Below are 20107 nucleotides of genomic sequence, written 5' to 3' on the forward strand. Positions count from 1 at the left end.
TACATGTTAACGAAAGCAGTTGCTAAGTGGTGGTGCACAACCAACCACATCCCCTCTGGTCCACGGAAAAAATTTACTCCGCAGAACTGGTCCCTGGTGCCTAAAAGATTAGGGGCCTCTGCTCTAGGATGCTGATTATCTTTATTAAGAGACAACTTCTAATTGCTCTGAGTTGATATGCTCTATTTCCTTAATTCTTGTATTCTACGCATTTTAAACCACTCTCTCTCCTCCTCCCTCTCCCTCTCCCTCCCTCCCTCCTTGACTTGACCTGGATTTAAATTGACTTTTAAAAAAGGGGTTTTACCCACATTCTGCAGTTTAATTCAGAAATGTAACCAAAGAGATTTTTTTTGCTAAATTTAAGTGTCAGACTAGCGATGTATTTAAAACATAGCTTGTTGCAGTGGCCGTAATGGATGGCCGTGATGGTTTACATACAATATTGTCATAAATCATGGTTTGTGAACGCAACCAGACAAATCATACAATGACTTTGGGCTTTGTACAAATTTATCAGATTCATCTGCTTCTAAGTAGGAGAATTGTACTCAGACCAAAGTGTCTGTCTTGTATAATTCTAGTTACTTTTCTGTTTTTTAGATATATCTGATCTTGGTTCAGACATCTCGCCTCCCCCTCCTGTGGGAAGTACACCACACTCTCCTCAATCTCCGACAAGAGATCCTCTCTGGTAGGAATCTCTCCTTAAGCCTTAGTTGGCTGCTGTTCTCAGCATAAATGGCTTGCAAAAATAATCCAGATAATCCAGATTGAAAGATCACAGAATTAAAGATTTTTAGGGTCTCTTTGCTGCCATCTAGTGGTCATTTGAATTCTAACAGCCCAGGTAAGGCGGTCCTAAACACAGCATTTTTCCACTGTCGGATTTTAAAACTAGCCTCTCGAACTAGGTGGCAGTAACCTGGTTGATCTAAAAAAAAGTTAACCCTTAATTTTGGGTAGAGTTGGAGTAACTGGATGGAGCTGAGCGTTTACTGGCAGATGCCCTTCCTGAGTTCACAGCAGATTTTTTTTGTGTGTGTGCCCTGATAGAGAAACATCTGCTGCTACCTAGGATTGAACTCTCAACCTTCCGAGCGGGAAACGAGTGTCTTCACCGCTAGGCCACTACGTTGCTTATGTTCTCCAACCACAGTATTAGGAGCAAACTGATAACCAGGGTGATGGAAAAGTTAAGGGCAAGACCTAAGCATGTTTTACAATCAATTTATGACTGATCATATAATGAATATTTGAAGTTACAATGGACCACCCAACAGCTACTTATGGGGCTATTTCAATTATGATGACACCCCCCCCCCCACACACACACAGATGCTACAGTGATGTAATCACATTTTGGGCGCTTGGCAACTAGCTCTCCTTTACAACTGTTTGCAAAAATCACAATTTTTGATGTTTTGGGCCCATTTCCAGCGTTTACGTCGTTTCCAGTTTTCCCAAAAACACCCACTGGGTAAAATGTATTTGTTTAACGACTGTGGCACTTGCTTAATGACCGTCACAAAAAAATATTGAGAAATTGGATCCAGTCACATGATTCCTTGACTTACATCTGCAATGAGTTACAACTGTAATTCCAGGCTCAGTTAAGGTTGTAAATTGAGGACTACCTCTATAGCCCTTAAATCCGTTATATCTTGGACAAGCCTTATGTACAAGAAGAATAATACGTTTAAGTTACCACAAATCAGGGACTTTAATAGCTCAGCTTAAAAGGGGGAAATAGTTGCCCTGTTTCTGCTGAGATAACTTCCTGAATGTATCCATTCATTCATCCATTCATTCACTCACTCACTCACTCAATTTATATAGCTCTGATTGGGCATGCTGCTATATTTTGTAAAATAATTTATTGCGCAAACAGTTCTTTTAATCTGTCTGTATGGCTTTTTCACCCAGTAAGATATAGTAAGATCACTGTTTAATTATCATAATTTTATAATACTTACCTTCCCCCCCCCCTTTTTTTTTTGCTTATTGTCTCTTCAAGTTTCTGGCTCTCATTGTGAGTGGCCCTAGATTTCTCAAATGTATTATTCTTTTATTTGGTTCACTCTTATGTGGTGATTTTTCTATCTTAGATTGTTTGGGCTGATTTGGGATTTAATTCTGCTCTAATTCTTACTTTCTTGGTGTTAATACATGACACCGAGGCTGTAAAACAGGAAACAAATAAGTCAAAGTCATAACTGAACTTTTAAATCCAACCTTGGCAACTTTAAGACTTGTGGACTTCAACTCCCAGAATTTCCCAGCCAACAGTTTGGAGACACTTGATTTAAATAACGATTGCAAAAGATACCCTGGAGAGCTTTGAGATATTGTTGTTTCCCTCAAATTATCATTCTGCGTTTTGTCTTCTTCTCCCATCCCACCCACCTGGCTGGATCCAACAGGGGTTACAGCAGACAAGAGACGGCAATGGAAGAGTCGACTCCACCGCAAGTTCCTAGTAAGTGTCTTGAACTTAGCTCCTCTTGTAAGGGCGATGATAACGAGCAAGGTCTCTTGAGGGAGAAAAATCACTTCTGGGATCAATTGCATACACAAACATTATCCTCCTCCTCCTCGTCACTATTGTTGTTACCATTGTGGTTGTTTGCACAGTCAGCCAGATGTTTAGATTGGATTTGCCGTTTTTGTCCACTCTTCGAGTCCGTCCCAAGAATCAGGGATAGGCAGATGTTGCTGTTTGATAGTGTTGGAAGTATCGTCGCAGAATGTAAGCTGTTGCAAGTAAAGCTGCCTTTTGCAATTGACCGATGGGGATTTTGTCGATGCCGATGGTGTTCAGCTGATGCATCCAGATATTTTGGAATTACACTCAAGGCACCTATTGCTATCTGCATTATCTTTGCTTTCTTTTGCCACGGTTGTTCTACTTCTACTTGCGGGTCTTTGTATCTTGTGATTGTCTCCTGTTCTTTCTCTTCTGCTGTCCTATTCTGCTGTATTATACTGTACAGGCAGTCCTCGACTTACAACAGTTCATTGAGTGACCGTTCAGTGGCACTGAAAAAAGTGACTTTTGCTTCATTTTACAACCTTTTTCGCCACAGTTATCAAGTGACTCACTGCAGTCCTTAAGTTAGTAACACAGTTGTTAAGTGGATCTGGCTTCCCCATTGACTTTGCTTGTCAGAAGATCACATAAGGGGATCTCATGACCCCGGGACGCTGCAACCATCATAAGTATGAGTCAGTTGCCAAGCATCTGAATTTTGATCGTGTGACTGTGGGGATGCTGCAACGGTCATAAGTGTGAAAAATGGCCATAAGTCTCTTTTCTCAGTGCCGTGGTAACTTTGAATGGTCACTAAGTGAACCATTGTAAGTCGAGGACTGCCTGTATTTTAGATTTCATATGTCATATTTTTATCTCTTTTTGTCATGGTTCTGATAAATGAGACAATTCAAACAAAATGCAGGCATTGTTTATCTAAAAAGTCTTAATAATGAAATGAAACATCGGCACTCATGGAGGGATGCCAGAATCTGAAATCTCCTTTCCACAAACCCATCTAACATACACAATTCCTGCCCTTATCTACACGTCATAAATCACATTATCTAATTAGTTGTACATATGAAGTTTCACTTCCAATTCTGTACCGGGGCTTTTCTTCTCAAAACATCTGGTTGACATTGGGGGGGGGAATGAATCCCCCACAGGGATTCAAAGCGAAGCAGTTAAAGTAACAGGCTGTCACTTATATTGTCAGTGCAAAAACATGTCAATGTTTGCAGCATTGACACTTGTGTTTTTATCAAAATGTGAGGTGAATGTGCCATATGATAAGTAAATAATTCTGTGGGTTCTTTTTACTCCCCTCTAGATCCCGAGGAATCCCCCATCAATGAGTACAATTTCCGAGGAAATAATTCCATCATGCAAAATGACGGGATTTCAGGGTAAGTTCCGCAATGCAGACTGTATTTTGGATGGCAGCATCTGGAGAGAGAGCCTGGATTTGAACCCTTTTCGGCTTTTGCAGGTACAGTCCCGACTCCAAGGTGGTGCGTTTTGTCAAAGCCAAGAGCATCGGCCTCCGTCTTGCAGGTGGGAATGACGTTGGGATATTTGTGGCTGGCGTGCAGGAGGGCAGCCCGGCTGAAATTCAAGGCATCCAAGGAGGCGACCAGATCCTTCAGGTATGTTTACCTCCTAATGAACCAACTCTGATCTTGGTGGATCTGGAATCTTGGTTATGTGCAGGGTGGTTACTGGCTCCAAAGGAGAAGATTAGAAGTAGTGGGAGGAAAGTGTAAGGAGCCAGTCTGGTCTTATGGTTAATGCACCAGGCTCTGAGTTTTAGGGCTGCCTTAACCCTAAAAGCCAGCTTGGTGACTTTGGGCCAATCATCAGGAGAGTTTGAGTTCAAGTCCCGCCTTAGCCATAAAAGACAGCTGGGAGACTTTGGGCCAATCGCCAGAAGACAGTGAGTTCTAGTCCCACCTTAGCCATAAAAGCCAGCTGGGTGACTGTGGGCCAATTGCCAGGAGATGGTGAGTTCTAGTCCCGCCTAAGCCATAAAAGCCAGCTGGGCGACTTTGGGCCAATCACTAGGAGACCCGCCTTAGGCTTGAAAGTCAGCTGGGTGACCTTGGGCAGCCCCTCTGTCTCAGCCCAATCCATCTCACAGGGTTGTTGTTGTGGGAAAAATAGGAGGAGGAAGATGTGTTGGATGTGTTTGCCCACCTCGAGTTATTTAATAACAAACGGTAAAGGTGTCCCTGCAGATTTTATTCCAGTAGTGTTGCTGACTCTAGGAGGCAGTGCTTTCAAACTGCTAGGGTGGCAGGAGCTCACCCTGTCTTGTGGCACTTGGGTCTCGAACCTGGGTAGTGTCAGCCTGTGCTCCCAATAGCTGAGTCTGAGGAATCGGAGGAGGAGGAGGAGGGATTTGGAGAGCCTTCGGTGTCGGAGGGAGGCTCTGATGCACTGCAGGACTCTCAGCCTGGCCCCTCCAGTCATGTTCCTCATGAGGCTCAGCTGTGTGAGGAGGAGGTGTTGGACTCAGAGGAGTCACAGCTGAATCTGTTCAGAGACGCTAGAAGCAGAAGGCAATCCAGCAGAGCAGAACAGAGAAAATCTATGAGGCAACTCAGTGAAAGGAGGAGAAGGCATTGAGAAGCCACGCCTTGGGACAGATAATAAAAGGGGAAGGTGTGGGTGGTGCTGGTTGCTGCAGGCAACTGTGTGGAGACATTCAAAGAGAATCCTGATCTGTTCTTGCTAATCTGTTTGACTCTTGTTGGATGTTTTGAATCATGTATTTTTTGTTGAAGAAAATATTCTGCTGCTTTTTTGTTTGAAAGACTTTATTATTTGAAGCTGTAAATAAATTTGGGTTAGGTTTTTACCAGCCTATTGATTGTTAAAAGGAAAAAGGGGTTGTCCCTGACACACAAACAGGGCCGGTCGTAGGCTGGAACAGAACACTGGGCTGCTGGCTTTTCCAGCCGACAAGCCCAGTGTCTTCACCGCTGAGCCACAGCGCTGCTCTAATAAAAATAACCAAAGTGGGATACAAATCAATCAATCAATAGTTACAGATGAGACCCAAGTTTCTCAACCTTGGCCACCCACTTTAAGATTGTGGACCTCAACTCTGCATTACCACCTTGATTTCCTGAAGCAAGGCAATGTACCTCAAATAACAAGATCACTAAAGACGGGCATGGGCAAACGAGGTGGGCAGTGCTGGCCAACCCCCCTTTTGCCCCATTCTCTTGGCAGGTGAATGAGAAGCCATTCCAGAACTTGACTCGTGAGGATGCTGTGCAGTACTTGATGGAGTTGCTTCCAGGGGAAGAAGTGACATTCCATGTTCAGAACAAACAGGACAGTAAGTGACATATGGCTCTTGGCTGATTTACTCCTCCGTTGTAGATTTTACGTCCCTCCTTTCCCTCCTCCTATCGTATGTGTGTGATTCCTGTTAGGGGAGGTGGTTATAGGCAAGTTAACACCCTTAAACCTGGAATACTGCATCCAGTTTTGGTCGCCATGAGGTAAGATGTGGAACTAAGGAGAAATTTCCTGACAGTGAGAACAATTAACCAGTGGAACGACCTGCCTCCAGAAGTTGTGGGTGGCTCCATCACTGGAGATATTTAAGGAGAGGCTGGACGGCCATTTGTCTGAAACGGTATAGGGCAGTGATGGCAAACCTTTTAGAGACTGAGTGCCGAAAGTGCAACCCAAAACCCACTTATGTATCGTCGGGTGCCGGCTGGGCGTGGCCCATTGGGTGGGTGTAGCTGCAGTGGTAACAGCAGACTGGGTGGGACTAAAAAGTTCAATCAATCAATTCCAACTTTGCGAGATCTTTTTTCCCCCGCGAGAAGTTGAAATTGATTGATTGATTGAACCTTTTTTAGGACTGGGGCGACAGAGCGCGTGCCCACAGAGAGGGCTCTGCGTGCCAACTGTGGCATGCATGCCATAGGTTCGCCACCACAGGTATAGGGTCTCCTGCCTGAGCAAGGGGTTGGACTAGAAGACCTCCAAGGTCCCTTCCAACTCTGTTATTCAGTCTGTTATTCTTTTTAAACCTTCTATCAAAGAGAAACAGCCCCACGAATATGCCCTGGCCAGACAAGCATGTGAAGGCCCTGAAAAACCAGAGAGATGGATGAATGGATTTTTATTTTTTATTTTTTTATTTTAATTCCATTTATATCTTGCCCTTCTCCGAAGACTCAGGGCGGCTTACAAGCTTAGCAGTAGCCTTCATTCTATGTATATGCCTGCTTATTAGGGCTTTCACACACACCCCAAGCGGCATTATTACAAAGTCAGCTTAATTGCCCCCAACAATCTGGGTCCTCATTTTACCTACCTCGGAAGGATGGAAGGCTGAGTCAACCTTGAGCCTGGTGGGATGCGAACCTGCACTAATTGCAGGCAGCTGGTGTTACTTAAGGAGGCATTAGCTCACTGCTCCACCAAGGATAAAAAGAGGGATGGATGAAAAGATGGATACATGCCTTTTTTTAAAAATTGCCACCTGTACCATATTAGTATTCCCAAATGCCAGCATCTTCATACAGCAGGGGTCCCCAACCCCTGGTCCATGGACCGGTACTGGGCAAGCAAAGCCCCATCCACGAGATGCAGGCAGCACACAAAACCACGCACCCTCCGCTCCGTGGAAAAACCTCTCTCCACGTAACCGGTCCCTGGTGCCCAAAAGGTTGGGGACCTCTGCCATACAGCTTGTGGAGAATTCTTCTCTTTTTTCAAATCTGTCTAACCATATCCCTGTAAGGTAGGCTGGGCTGAGTGGGGAGTGATGGCTTCCCATTGGTTTCTTCTCCCTAGTTTACAAGAAGATGGTCAAATCCAACCTGGGCGATTCGTTCTATATCCGCACCCACTTTGATTTTGAGAAGGATACCCCTTCCGCCCTGAGCTTCACACGGGGAGAAGTCTTCCATGTGGTAGACACCATGTACCGGGGCCGGTTGGGAAGCTGGCTCGCTTTGCGGATGGGGAAGGAACTTCAAGAGCTGGACAAGGGCATCATCCCAAACCGGAGCAGGTAGAAGTGTATGCTTTGTGCGGGGAAAGATTTTTAAGATTTCTAAAAAGAGACTGGACAGTCATTTGTCGGAAATGGCGTAGGGTCTCATGCTAGAGCAGGGGGTTGGACTAGATGACCGCCAACGTCCCTTCCAACCTGTTTTCCTTGTTGCCTTCTGGGAGGGGGCTCCGAAGCAGAACATCCAGATTCAGTCCCAGCTTTGTTCCACACAGTATTGACCTTGTGAACTCTAAAGCTTCCTCCTTCCATTATGTATTCAAGATGGACAGTGATTAATATTTATATGTCACTTATATGTAAGGGTGTAGGTCTATACATACGTTGTATATAGCATGTTTATATGTGTGTTATGTATGTGTAGATTTTGAGAGCAGGCAACATATTTTCATTTTTAATGTGTGCCAGTGTGCCCCAAAATGACATTATATTATCTATCTATCTATCTATCTATCTATCTATCTATCTATCTATCTATCTATCTATCATCTATTGCATCCATATCTCTGTCTATCTATCTATTTATCATCTATTGCATCCATATCTATCTATCTATCTATCTATCTGTCTGTCTGTCTGTCTATCTGTCTATCTATCATCTATTGCATCCATATCTCTGTCTATCTATCTATCATCTATTGCATCCATATCTCTATCTATCTATCTATCTATCTATCTATCTATCTATCTATCTATCTATTGCATCCATATCTATCTACCTACCTATCTATCTATCTATCTATCTATCTATCTATCTATCTATCTATCTATCATCTATTGCATCCATATCTCTGTCTCTATCTATCTATATCTATCTATCATCTATTGCATCCATATCTCTGTCTATCTATCTATATCTGTCTATTTATCATCTATTGCATCCATATCTATCTATCTATCTATCTATCTATCTATCTATCTATCTATCTATCTATCTATCTATCTATCTATCTGTCTGTCTATCTATCATCTATTGCATCCATATCTCTGTCTATCTATCTATCATCTATTGCATCCATATATCTATCTATCTATCTATCTATCTATCTATCTATCTATCTATCTATCTATCTATCTATCTATCTATCTGTCTGTCTGTCTATCTATCTATCATCTATTGCATCCATATCTATCTACCTAACTATATCTATCTATCTATCTATCTATCTATCTATCTATCTATCTATCTATCTATCTATCTATCTATCTATCATCTATTGCATCCATATCTCTGTCTCTATCTATCTATCTATCTATCTATCTATCTATCTATCTATCTATCTATCTATCTATCTATCTATCATCTATTGCATCCATATCTATCTATCTATCTATCTATCTATCTGTCTATCTATCATCTATTGCATCCATATCTATCTATCTATCTATCTATCTATCTATCTATCTATCTATCTATCTATCATCTATTGCATCCATATCTCTGTCTATCTATCTATATCTATCTATCTATCATCTATTGCATCCATATCTCTGTCTATCTATCTATCATCTATTGCATCCATATCTCTATCTATCTATCTATCTATCTATCTATCTATCTATCTGTCTATCTATCTATCATCTATTGCATCCATATCTATCTACCTAACTATATCTATCTATCTATCTATCTATCTATCTATCTATCTATCTATCTATCTATCTATCTATCATCTATTGCATCCATATCTCTGTCTCTATCTATCTATCTATCTATCTATCTATCTATCTATCTATCTATCTATCTATCTATCTATCATCTATTGCATCCATATCTATCTATCTATCTATCTGTCTATCTATCATCTATTGCATCCATATCTATCTATCTATCTATCTATCTATCTATCTATCTATCTATCTATCTATCTATCTATCTATCATCTATTGCATCCATATCTCTGTCTATCTATCTATATCTATCTATCTATCATCTATTGCATCCATATCTCTGTCTCTGTCTATCTATCTATCTATCTATCTATCTATCTATCTATCTATCTATCTATCTATCTATCTATCTATCTATCTATCATCTATTGCATCCATATCTCTGTCTATCTATCTATATCTGTCTATCTATCTATCATCTATTGCATCCATATCTATCTATCTATCTGTCTGTCTGTCTGTCTGTCTGTCTGTCTATCTATCTATCTATCTCTCTCACCTATTGCATCCATATTTTCTGTCTGTCCCTCTCTATCATCTATTGCATCCATATTGTCTATCAATCTCTATCTATCTAATCTGTTGCATCCATATCTCTGTCTGTCTGTCTGTCTGTCTGTCTGTCTGTCTGTCTGTCTGTCTGTCTGTCTGTCTGTCTATCTATCTATCTATCTATCTATCTATCTATCTATCTATCTATCTATCTATCTATCTATCTATCTATCTATCTATTTTTTTGACCCCAGGGCAGAACAGTTTGCCAGTCTGGAACCGGTTCTCAAAGCGGCGTCAAAGACCTCCAGTGTTTTAGGGGCTCGAGCAGAGTTCTGGAAGCTTCGAGGTTTGCGGGGAGCCAAACGCATGCTGCGGAAAAGCCGGGAAGATCTTTCCACCCTGACCAAGCAGGGCCACTACCCGCCATACGAGAAGGTCATACTCAAGGAAGGTAGGTGCTTGTAGCAGCGAAAGGAGAAAGGCAACGTGGCTTTGCGTTGCAGCTAGCCCTTGACTTAACAACCAGAGCTGAGACCAGAAAATTTCCATTGCTAATGCACGGCAGTTGTTAAGTGAGTCACATCCTGTTTTGTGAGGTTTTCTCGCCCCACATAGGGGGATCGCTGCATTTGTTAAGTGAGTCACATGTTCGTTAAGTGGATCCAGCTTCTCCCATTGACTTTGCTTGTTGGAAGCCAGCTTGGAAGATGATCACATGACTCCCACAAGACACTTAGACCTATATACTGCTTCACAGCCCTCTCTAAGTGGTTTAGAGAGTCAGCCTACTGCCCCCAACAATCTGGGTCCTCATTTTACCCAGCTGAGAAGGATGGAAGGCTGAGTCAACCTTGAGCCTGTGAGAATCGAACTGCCAAACTGCAGGCAGCCAGCAGGTGGCAGAAGTAGGCTGAGTACTGCATTCTAACCACTGCACCACCACTGCTCATGAAAATATCCTGGTTGCCAAGCGCCCACATTTTGATCATGTAACCCTGGGGATGCTGTAAGAGTCATAAGTGTGAAAAATGGTCATAAGGCACTTTTTTCCAGTGCCGTTGTAATTTCAAATGGTCACTAAACTACCTGACTACCTTTTTCAGTTTCGCCCATAACTCTGAAAATATTCCATTGCTTTAAGCGCTGCTGAATCATTTTTTTTTGAAGGGCGCCGAGCCCTAAAAAGAAAGAAGGAAATACTTCCTCTGATCTCTTTCTCCTAATCTCTTGTGGACTAGAAACTTGATTTACAATGTGTCTTTTCTCATGCAGCAAATTTCAAGCGTCCTGTGGTGATCCTGGGCCCAATTGCTGATATCGCCATGCAGAAACTGAGCACGGAGATGCCAGATCAATTTCAGATTGCGGGTGAGCGGCCTTGGGTAGCATTGCCTACCTGGTGGATCTCAGCCCCATTTGGACTCTCCAACTGCTCTAAGCGGTGCCTTGAAATCCCCCGGAGTTCAGTGTTTTTTCAACCTCGGCCACTTTAAGATGACTTTTAAGTCTTCTCCCACTTTCAGACTTCCATCTCCCCAAATTCCTCAGCCCTAATGGCTGTAAGTGCAAGGACTGGTTTTAAGTCACTGTTTGAGCACTGTCGTAACTTTGATCGGTTGCTAAATGATCAGTCGTATGTTAGGGACTATCTGTGTTCTCAGATCGGCTCTCTTTTTCCCTCTCTCATTTTTTCCAGAGAGTGTTATCAGAGAAGGAGGATCGTCCAAAGTGATCAAACTGGACACCGTGTGGCAAGTTGCAAAGCAGGTGAGAAAAGGAAGTGGTATACAGACATTCTAACACAGACGTGTCAAACACAAGGCCCGGGGGCTGGATCCGGCCCGCGAAGTGGTTTCATGTGGCCCGTGAAGCCATCCTGGAAACAGGGAGGGAACGGCCCCCACTGCCTTGGCCCTGGCCCAGAGACCCTCCTTCTGCCAGAGACCCTCAGATCTGTCCCCACTCCTGCCCAGGCCCCCATAGGCACCCTTGATGCGAACGATGTAGAGCTGGCCACGCCCACCCAGTAGGCCACGCCCCCCCGCCCCCCCTGAGGGCAACCGCAATGCTGATGCGGCCCTCAATGAAATTGAGTTTGACACCCCTGTTCTAACAGAATATCAGAATAACCGAGTTGGAAGGGACCTTGGAGGTGTTCGACCCCTTGCTCAAGAAAGGAAACTTTATACCATTTCAGATAAATGGCCGTCTAATCTCTTCTTAAAAGCCTCCAGTGTTGGAGCACCTAGAATTTCTTGAGGCAAGTTGTTCCACTGGCTAATGGTTTTCACTGTCAGGAAATTTCTCCTTAGTTCTAGGTTGCCTCTCTCTTTGGTTAGTTTCCATCTGTGGCTTCTTGTCTTGCCTTCAGGTGCTTTGGAGAAAGGTTGACCCTTCCCCTTGTCTGTGACAGCCCTTGGAAGACTGCTATCATGTCACCCCCAAGTCCTTCTTTTCCCTAGACAAGACATACCCAATCCCTGCAAACATTCTTCATATGTTTTAGCCTCCAGTCCCCTGATCATCTTTGTTGCTCTTCTCCGCACGCTTTCTAGAGTCTCAGCATCTTTTTTATAGTGTGGTGACCAAAACTGGATACGGTATTCCAAGTGTGGCCTTACCAAGGCGTTGTAAAGTGGCATTAACACTTCACTTCTCCTTTTAACAGGATAAGCATGCATTGCTAGATATTACGCCAACTGCTGTGGAACGTCTCAATTATGTGCAGTATTTCCCCATTGTGATCTTTTGTGAGCCGGACAGCCGGCAAGGAATCAAGGCCATGCGGCAGTGGCTGGCGCCAGATTCCAAGAAAAGTTCGCGGCGCCTCTACGTGCAGGCTGCCAAGATGCAGAAGTATTGCAGCCACCTCTTCACAGCCACCATCAGCCTGGCCGGGGGGTCCAACAACTGGTACCAGACCCTGAAAGAGATTATCCAAATTCAACAGGCCCGTCCTGTCTGGACAACTGAAGAACAGGTGGGTGAGCACAATCCCAGTGGAGTGAGATTTTAACCTAGCTTGTAGGCAGCAAGACAACGTTCCCCATCAATTTTTCCCCATCCTGGTGCTCTCTGGAATCATAAGAATCTTAACAAGGTTCCAGAAGGTGGAACGCTGCAGTAATATAACTTTAAAATCCGGATTGCAGTCCAGATCTGTTGGCTCTGCAATAGGTTAGCTTTTTAGCCCAAAGGTAGTTGTTTTTTGTTTTTTTTTACAAAACGAAATCCAGGTGATTTATTATCTTCTATTAAGACTTTGCTTTTCATTTTTGTTTTTTTGTTTTTATATGAGACAAGAATCGTTTGAATTTATTGGACTTCTTTGATTAGCTTGTCTGACACTTCCTAAGCTGCTCAGAAAAATATTTTAGCTAAGAGTCATTTTCGAAACAAAGTCTATTCCAATCAGTCTGGTACAACAGCAATTCCCAACTTTTGGGTGCCAGGGACTGGTACCGTGGAGGGCAGGTTTTCTACAGACCGTGGCGTGGTGGTTTCACACATTGTCTGGAACCCGTGCGTGTGCAGATGGGGCTTTGATCGCTTCTGTAGCCTGGTTCCTAGTGGGCCTTGGACCATTGCCAGTCCAAGGCCTGGGGGATATGAGGGTCCCTGTTCTACAAGATCCAGTTTAGTACAGATGTCAAAGCTGCTAACATCGAATGTTCTTGCTTGACAAGAGATGAAGAAGTAGCCATTTCATATGTTAAACTTGTGTATTGCTTTAAGAGATTGAGTTTAAGGTTGGGAGGGGGAAAGAGGAGGATTGGACCTTCAAGGCCATCTCTAACTAAAGAAGATAAGACCTTGGCAGGTTTTCTAACGGAAGGGAAACTGATTCTTTAAATTAATTGGAGAATATGATTAATGACAAAATGAGAAAGGTGGAGAATTGTGTTTTAATATATTGTGCAAGGGGCGGATATTTCAGATTCCAGCTCCCTTCGAGCAAGCATTTGCCGGTGTATTAGGCTGAATAAAGAACTTTTAAGGTAAACCATGCCTCAGAGTCACTTGAAAAGCCCATACTTCGGAAATTTGACAACAGACTCCTTCCTTCACCAAATATCCCTCTGCATTCTACCCTGTAATTTTCCACTGTAATTTTTTCTTCAGGTGGACGCTTCAGCTGAGGAGAGTCTGGACATATTAAACCAGACCTCAGCCATCAGTATGGGTGACCTGACTTGTGACAGTCGGGCCAACAGTGATTATGAGGAAACGGACGCAGAAGGAGAACCTTATACGGACCAGGAACTGGACGAGCCCTATCAAGAGGCGGCTCTGAGCCGTTCTTCGGAGCCAGTGGAGCAAAGCCTGGATCGGGAGTTGAATGAGCGTGTGGCAGCTGCTCTGGCCTACCCCATTGACGTGGTAAGGAGAGTCAGCCGCCTGGCTTTGGAAGGGATCCTAAAGGTGATGTAGTCCAGCATACTAGTTAGCCCTCTTTATTTATTTATTTCTCTGCCTTCGAGGCACTGATCTGGCAACTACCCAGGCAAATCCCTGCTGTTCTGTTGGCAACGTTTTCAGAAATGGTTTGTGGCTTTAATAGTTTTTATTTTATTCCAATTTCTTTGCTTGATTGTTGTCACTCAAAATTGGATGGCACACATGTAATAATTCTTCTTCTCCTCCTCCTCCTCCTCCGCCTCCTCGTCCTCCTCCTCCTCTTCTTCTTCTTATTTCAATTTTTTTTAATTGATTTTCCAATATTACAATAGTATCTTTAAAAAGCAACGTGGTGTCTGGGTTACAATAGTTCCATTTCAGACAGATACATATTACATACATATTGTTGTCACTCAAAATTGGATGGCACACATGTAATAATTCTTCTTTTCCTCCTCCTCCTCCTCCTCCTCCTAACGGAACACTTTTTAATACTTGAGCGAACATTCTGGATATCAATTATATCTATATATTTTTCTCTTTCTTGTAGCATGATAGTGATCACCAACCCCAAGGACAGTGGCACAGCAATTATGACATCAGGTATAAACTTTTCATTTGAGGCTTCGTGATGGGTTGGGAAGAATTTTCTTAACCCTGCAATTGGAGTCAAAGTGCAATCAGCCTGTCCATAGATGTGATAGAATTTGAATTATCTCCAGAAAGAACATAATGAATGCAACTCCTGCAGGAGATATACAGTACTGCCTGGAAAATCTAGATGTCCCTATCATTTCATGAGGCAAGTGTAGTGACTTTTGATCCAGCAAGTGAGAATGAGTTGCCAAGATTGCTGATCTCACTGGGTTGGTGGCGAACTGGGCTAAACGTATTGTGTGAACCCATCCAGTACATTGTAAGTTTGCATCTGGTGTTCACAAAAGGAACATGCATTCTCTAAGAGACAAATTCCAGTCAAATATCTCAAGGCCTATTAGGAGGGCAGAAAGCAGAATAACAAGAGTTGGAAGGGACCTTGGAGGTCTTCTAGTCCAACCCCCTGCTCAAGCAGAAAACCCTATGCCATTTCAGACAAATGGTTGTCCAATCTCTTCTTAAAAGCCTCCAATGATGGAGCACCCACAAATTCTGGAGGCAATTTCATACGGCAACTGGACTTTGTTTTTCCTTGAGGACCAGTTGCCAAAAGTCCAGTTGCCTTTTGAAAAAATCACCTTTGGGTCAACCATGACCTGGATCACCGAGAATCTCTATAGATGTTATGGAGGCAAGTCATTCCATTGATGGTTCTAAATGTCAAGAAATTTCTCCTTAGTTCTTCTTGGTGCTTCTCTCCTTGGTTAATTTCCATCCGTTGCTTCTCATCTTGCCTTCTGGTTCTTTGGAAAATAGTTTATTTATTTATTTATTTATTTATTTACTTAAATTTATATGCCGCCCTTCTCCCTAAGGACTCAGGGCGGCTCACAACAATAAAAATTAAAAAAGGAAAAACATGGATTGACTACCCTCATCTTTGTGGCAGCCCCTGAGATATTGGAAGACTGCTGTCACATCTCCCCTCGTCCTTCTCTTCATTAAACTAGACATCCCCAATTCCAGCAACCATTCCCTATATGTTTTAGCCTCAGGTCCCCTGATCATCTTTGCTGCTCTTCTCTGCACTCTTTCCAGAGTCTCAGTCTCCTTTTTTATATTGTGGTAACCAAAACTGGATGCAGTATTCCAAGTGTGATTGTACTAAGGCAGGGGTGTCAAACTCAATTTCATTGAGGGCCGCATCAGCATTGCGGTTGCCCTCAGGGGGCCGGGTGGGCGTGGCCTACTGGGTGGGCGTGGCTAGAGTGCGTATGGCCTACTGGGTGGGCGTGGCCAGCTCTACATCGTTGGCATCAAGGGTGCCTATGGGGGCCTGGGCAGGAGTGGGACAGATCTGAGGGTCTCTGGCGGAAGGAGGGTCTCTGGGCCAGGGCCAAGGCAGTGGGGGCCGTTCCCTCACTGTTTCCAGGATGGCTTCGCGGGCCACATGAAAGCACGTTGCGGGCCAGATCCGGCCCCCGGGCCTTGTGTTTGACATGTCTGTACTAAGGCTTTGTAAAGTGGTACTATTACTTCACGAGATCTTAATTCTATCCCTCTGTTATTGCAGCCTATTTTAATATGCATATCTAAATCTATGCAGCGCATTGATTTACAACGTTGCCATCTCTTTGTCAGGGAATACGAACATGAGGCGCTACGGAAGAAGTTCACCCATGCGCAGACTTACGACTCTGAGTCAGACCAGGACTATGGTTATGACTGGGGACCTGCCACAGACCTGTGACCCCATCAGCAGCCACGTGGCCTCCTGCAACTTTCTTGGGTGGCCGTGCAAAGCTGTCCTTGTCATTCCAATTTTGGTGAAACTCTTCAAAGACCTTTGTGCTCCTATAGAAGCACTAAAAACATAGGGGGTGTGGCAAGATTTTGAGCCCCTGGAAGTCCTCATGACCAGCTTTGCCTCGCATGCTTGTTCCGGAAATGTTGCTTTTCTCTTTCACCCTGTTGCCTTAAGTTGTGGACACTCCAGAGCAGCCAAGGGGAGCAAGCCACCTTGGATGGAAGTTTGATCTTCAGTTGATCCTCTCCACCATCCTTTCTTTGGGCAGTTTCACCTCAAGCTGGATATCCGGTGCATTCAATCTATTTCTGCCCTTTGATCAAGATCAAAGGATTTCCACCGGCCTTCTGAACTAACTCACAATACGGCTCGGAAGGGATTTGCAACCATTTTTATTTCATTCTGGATCCATTTAACCGGAATAAGGTGCTTTGAGCTGCATATACATGAATGCTTCTCAAGCTCAACAACTTGCAGATGTCTGGACTTCAGTTCCCAGAATTCCCCAGCCAGCTTTCAAATCCAGCCGGCTTTGAGTTGAAGTACAGAGATCTTGGAGTTGCCAAGATGGAGAAATAATACTGATACGCGGCATCGTTAGGCCATTTTTATACTTCAATTAAGGCTAAGAACTTCCACCTCATGTTCTAACTTTTTGTGCACAATGCTTTTAAGAAACTGCCCTACATCCATTCACAAAGCTGAGGATTGTCTCAAGAATTTTAAAGCTAGACCTCACAGTGTTGCCTTTCCCGACCGGAGGTCTATTTTTGCTTATAAACCACACTCCGTGTTTTACCTTTTTAAATCTTTCCTCCTGCTAATATGATTAAGATCAACAGCCCTTTCCTCACCGTTTACTACAGGCCTAACGTGTTGCTGTGTAATCTCGGGCAACCGCAAATCAAGGCCGAAATTTCACAAGATTGCCAATTTCTACTCCTATATAACTCCAAAATCTCATTCAGTCCTGCCTGAAATCATTCACGATTTGGCTTTAAAAAAAAAATTCAATCGGGAAGCTCCGCATTTATGGTATAGATAGTCCTCGAGTTATTACTGTAGTGGAGGCTGAGCATCACAGTCAGAAGTTGGCATAAACTTTATTAGGGCCACTATTGTTCTGGTTCCCTAGAATTTTATAACTCCCTTTTATAATTTGCAGTGTGATGCTCAGAGGGGGATTTAATTCAGCCTTTTTAATCAAAAACGTGGAAGAGTATTAAGCACGCTTAATTACTTTTTTATCTGCATAACTTCCATTTGGGATTTCTCTCCCAGGTTGCATTCTTGTGCGCCCGCTGACAAGGAGCAGCCTAGGATGATGGAACTGAACGTATTGCCTTAATGTACATGACAACCTTTGCGGTATGTGATGAGTGAAGATGGAGGAGCCCCGGGGCTTGCCCCTCCATCATTTGTGCCTTTTGTATTAAAAGCATTCCTTTTCAGCTGAATTGCACGGATCTTTTTTTCGGTTAGTAATGGTGAAAAGACGACAAAATGTGGGATGCTGACCGACTCGCTGGTTTGGAAGGGGAAAAAAAGCAAGGTATTTTGTGGTCTCCTTGTTAATTTAAGCAACATCCTGGCAATGAACAACGCTTGGTTTTTGCAAATGCTCAGATCAGTTCAGGTAGTCTTTAAAGGAGTGTTTCTCAACTTTGGCAACTTGAAGATGTGTGGACTTCAACGCCCAGAATTCCCCAGCCAAATTCTGGGAGTTGAAATCCACACATCTTCAAGTTGCCAAAGTGGACGAACACTGGTCAAGGAGACAGAAAAGGCATTGATATCACCCTGAAGGATTAATATTCTCAGTACAATTATAACCTCAAACTCATTAACCCAGTGCAAGTATGGCTTAATCAGGATGGCAGAAGACTACAGAAAGTCACACCACTGCTTTGAAATAAATGTCAGGAAGTGAACATTGTTGGCAAGACGCCATTTGTCAGGGCTGACATTTTACCTCAGACAAATTAAATTTTAGGGGACGTGAGGCTTGTGCTCTCAAGATCGGGAGCTCTGCAGAAGTGGTAATGTAGAATTAGGCAATTCTTGCTTTACAGCAGGGGTCTCCTATCTTAGGAACTTGTGTGGACTTCATGGATGGCTGAGTAATTCTGGGAGTTGAAGTCCACAAATCTTAAGATGGTTAGCGTCCCCTTCTCTACAGTACCCAGGTGCAGGCAAGTATGCAGGTCGTATTATTTATTTGCAGTTAGTCCTCAACTTACGACCATAATTGAGTGCAAAATTTTCACGGCTCAGCAAAACAGTTGTTAAGCGAGTTTCGCCCCATTTTGAATCTTTATTGCCGTGGTTGTTAAGTGAATCACTGCAGTTGTTAAGTTAGTAACCTGGTTGTTAAGTGACTTTGCTTGTCAGAAAGTTGCAAAAGGGGATCACATGACACACACACACACCCTGGGACACGGCAGCTGTCGTTAACTATGAGACAGTTGTTAAGAATCCAAATTTTGATCACGTGACCACGGGGATGCTGCAATGGCTGTAAGTGTGAAAAACGGTCATAAATCAGTTTTTCAGTTCCGTTGTAACTTCAGTCACTAAACAAATGGCTATAAGTAGGAGACTAACTATTAGATTTTTATTCTGCTTTTATTACTTTTATAAGTACCTTAAGGCAGTGAATATACATTACCCAAGAGTCCCTTAATCAAGCATATTAGACAAATCTAGCTTTTCTCTTTCTCCAAACTGATTTTTCCCCCCCACTGTTATAAAAAACAGTAGCTTCCTGTTTTTTAAAGACACAGCCTTGAGAAGTGAACCTCTTGACAGAAGCTTGCAAAAAAAGTGTTGCAAAACTCAGTGCCAATCAGCATTTCAAAACAGTTGTGTTGCTTCAGATAGTCTTCTCATAGTTTGCACGCATGCAAAACCTACACAAACTGCTTCAGTGACTCAAGAGCTTTTGAGCTGGGAAACAATTCTTCCAATGTATTATCAGAAATTTGAAACCACATCAGGGGTAGAGAGAAGGGCGCAAGCAATAGAAGCTAATTTTGCCTCAGTTCACTGCAGTGCAATGTGTGAATTCAGCCACTGTGGTTTTTAACCATGGTTTATTGCTTAACACAAGAGGTCAGACCCCCCCACCCCCAAGATTCAGGCCCAGGGAAAAAAGAAAACCAGAATTCTACAAAATCACCCAAATCTCACAAAGTTTGGACAACAATGCAAACACAACGTTGTGGATTTTATTCTTTTTTTGGAACTGGGGTTCAGTACATGTTGACCCAGGCTTAGCACATAGGGTAAAACGAACCAGAACTTTTTAAGACTTTCTTGTCGTTTCTGAAAGCTTTAGAGCAGGGTTTTTCAAACTTGGCCCTTTTACGACTTGTGGACTTCAACTCCCAAAATTCCTCAGCCAGGCACGCTGGCTGAAGAATTCTGGGAGTTGAAGTCCACAAGTCCTAAAAGGGCCAGGTTTGAAGACCCCCTGCTTTAGAGAAGCAGCTTGTAATTCTGCCGTTACTTTAACATTTGCAAAACAAGTTCAAACTTCAGCTGTCTGAGCAGTTAAGGCTGCTTA

General features: G+C 43.3%; 1 protein-coding gene across 1 annotated transcript in view; it reads left to right on the top strand.

Moving 5' to 3' along the window:
* The window catches only part of TJP3 (tight junction protein 3), a 45907-nt gene extending 27920 nt beyond the window's left edge, over positions 1–17987 (top strand). Inside the window, exons 8-20 of the mRNA XM_081313641.1 lie at positions 604–694; positions 2424–2479; positions 3864–3939; positions 4023–4179; positions 5768–5876; positions 7355–7574; positions 9992–10191; positions 11013–11108; positions 11437–11507; positions 12409–12720; positions 13863–14120; positions 14689–14741; positions 16377–17987. Of these exons, the coding sequence (XP_081169767.1) occupies positions 604–694; positions 2424–2479; positions 3864–3939; positions 4023–4179; positions 5768–5876; positions 7355–7574; positions 9992–10191; positions 11013–11108; positions 11437–11507; positions 12409–12720; positions 13863–14120; positions 14689–14741; positions 16377–16485 (1808 nt within the window). The 3' untranslated portion in view covers positions 16486–17987. The remainder of the gene's footprint in view (positions 1–603; positions 695–2423; positions 2480–3863; positions 3940–4022; positions 4180–5767; positions 5877–7354; positions 7575–9991; positions 10192–11012; positions 11109–11436; positions 11508–12408; positions 12721–13862; positions 14121–14688; positions 14742–16376) is intronic.
* Positions 17988–20107: the final 2120 nt, after the last annotated feature.

The sequence above is a fragment of the Vipera berus genome (assembly GCF_964194415.1).
Source record: "Vipera berus genome assembly, chromosome: 1".
NCBI lineage: Eukaryota > Metazoa > Chordata > Lepidosauria > Squamata > Viperidae > Vipera > Vipera berus.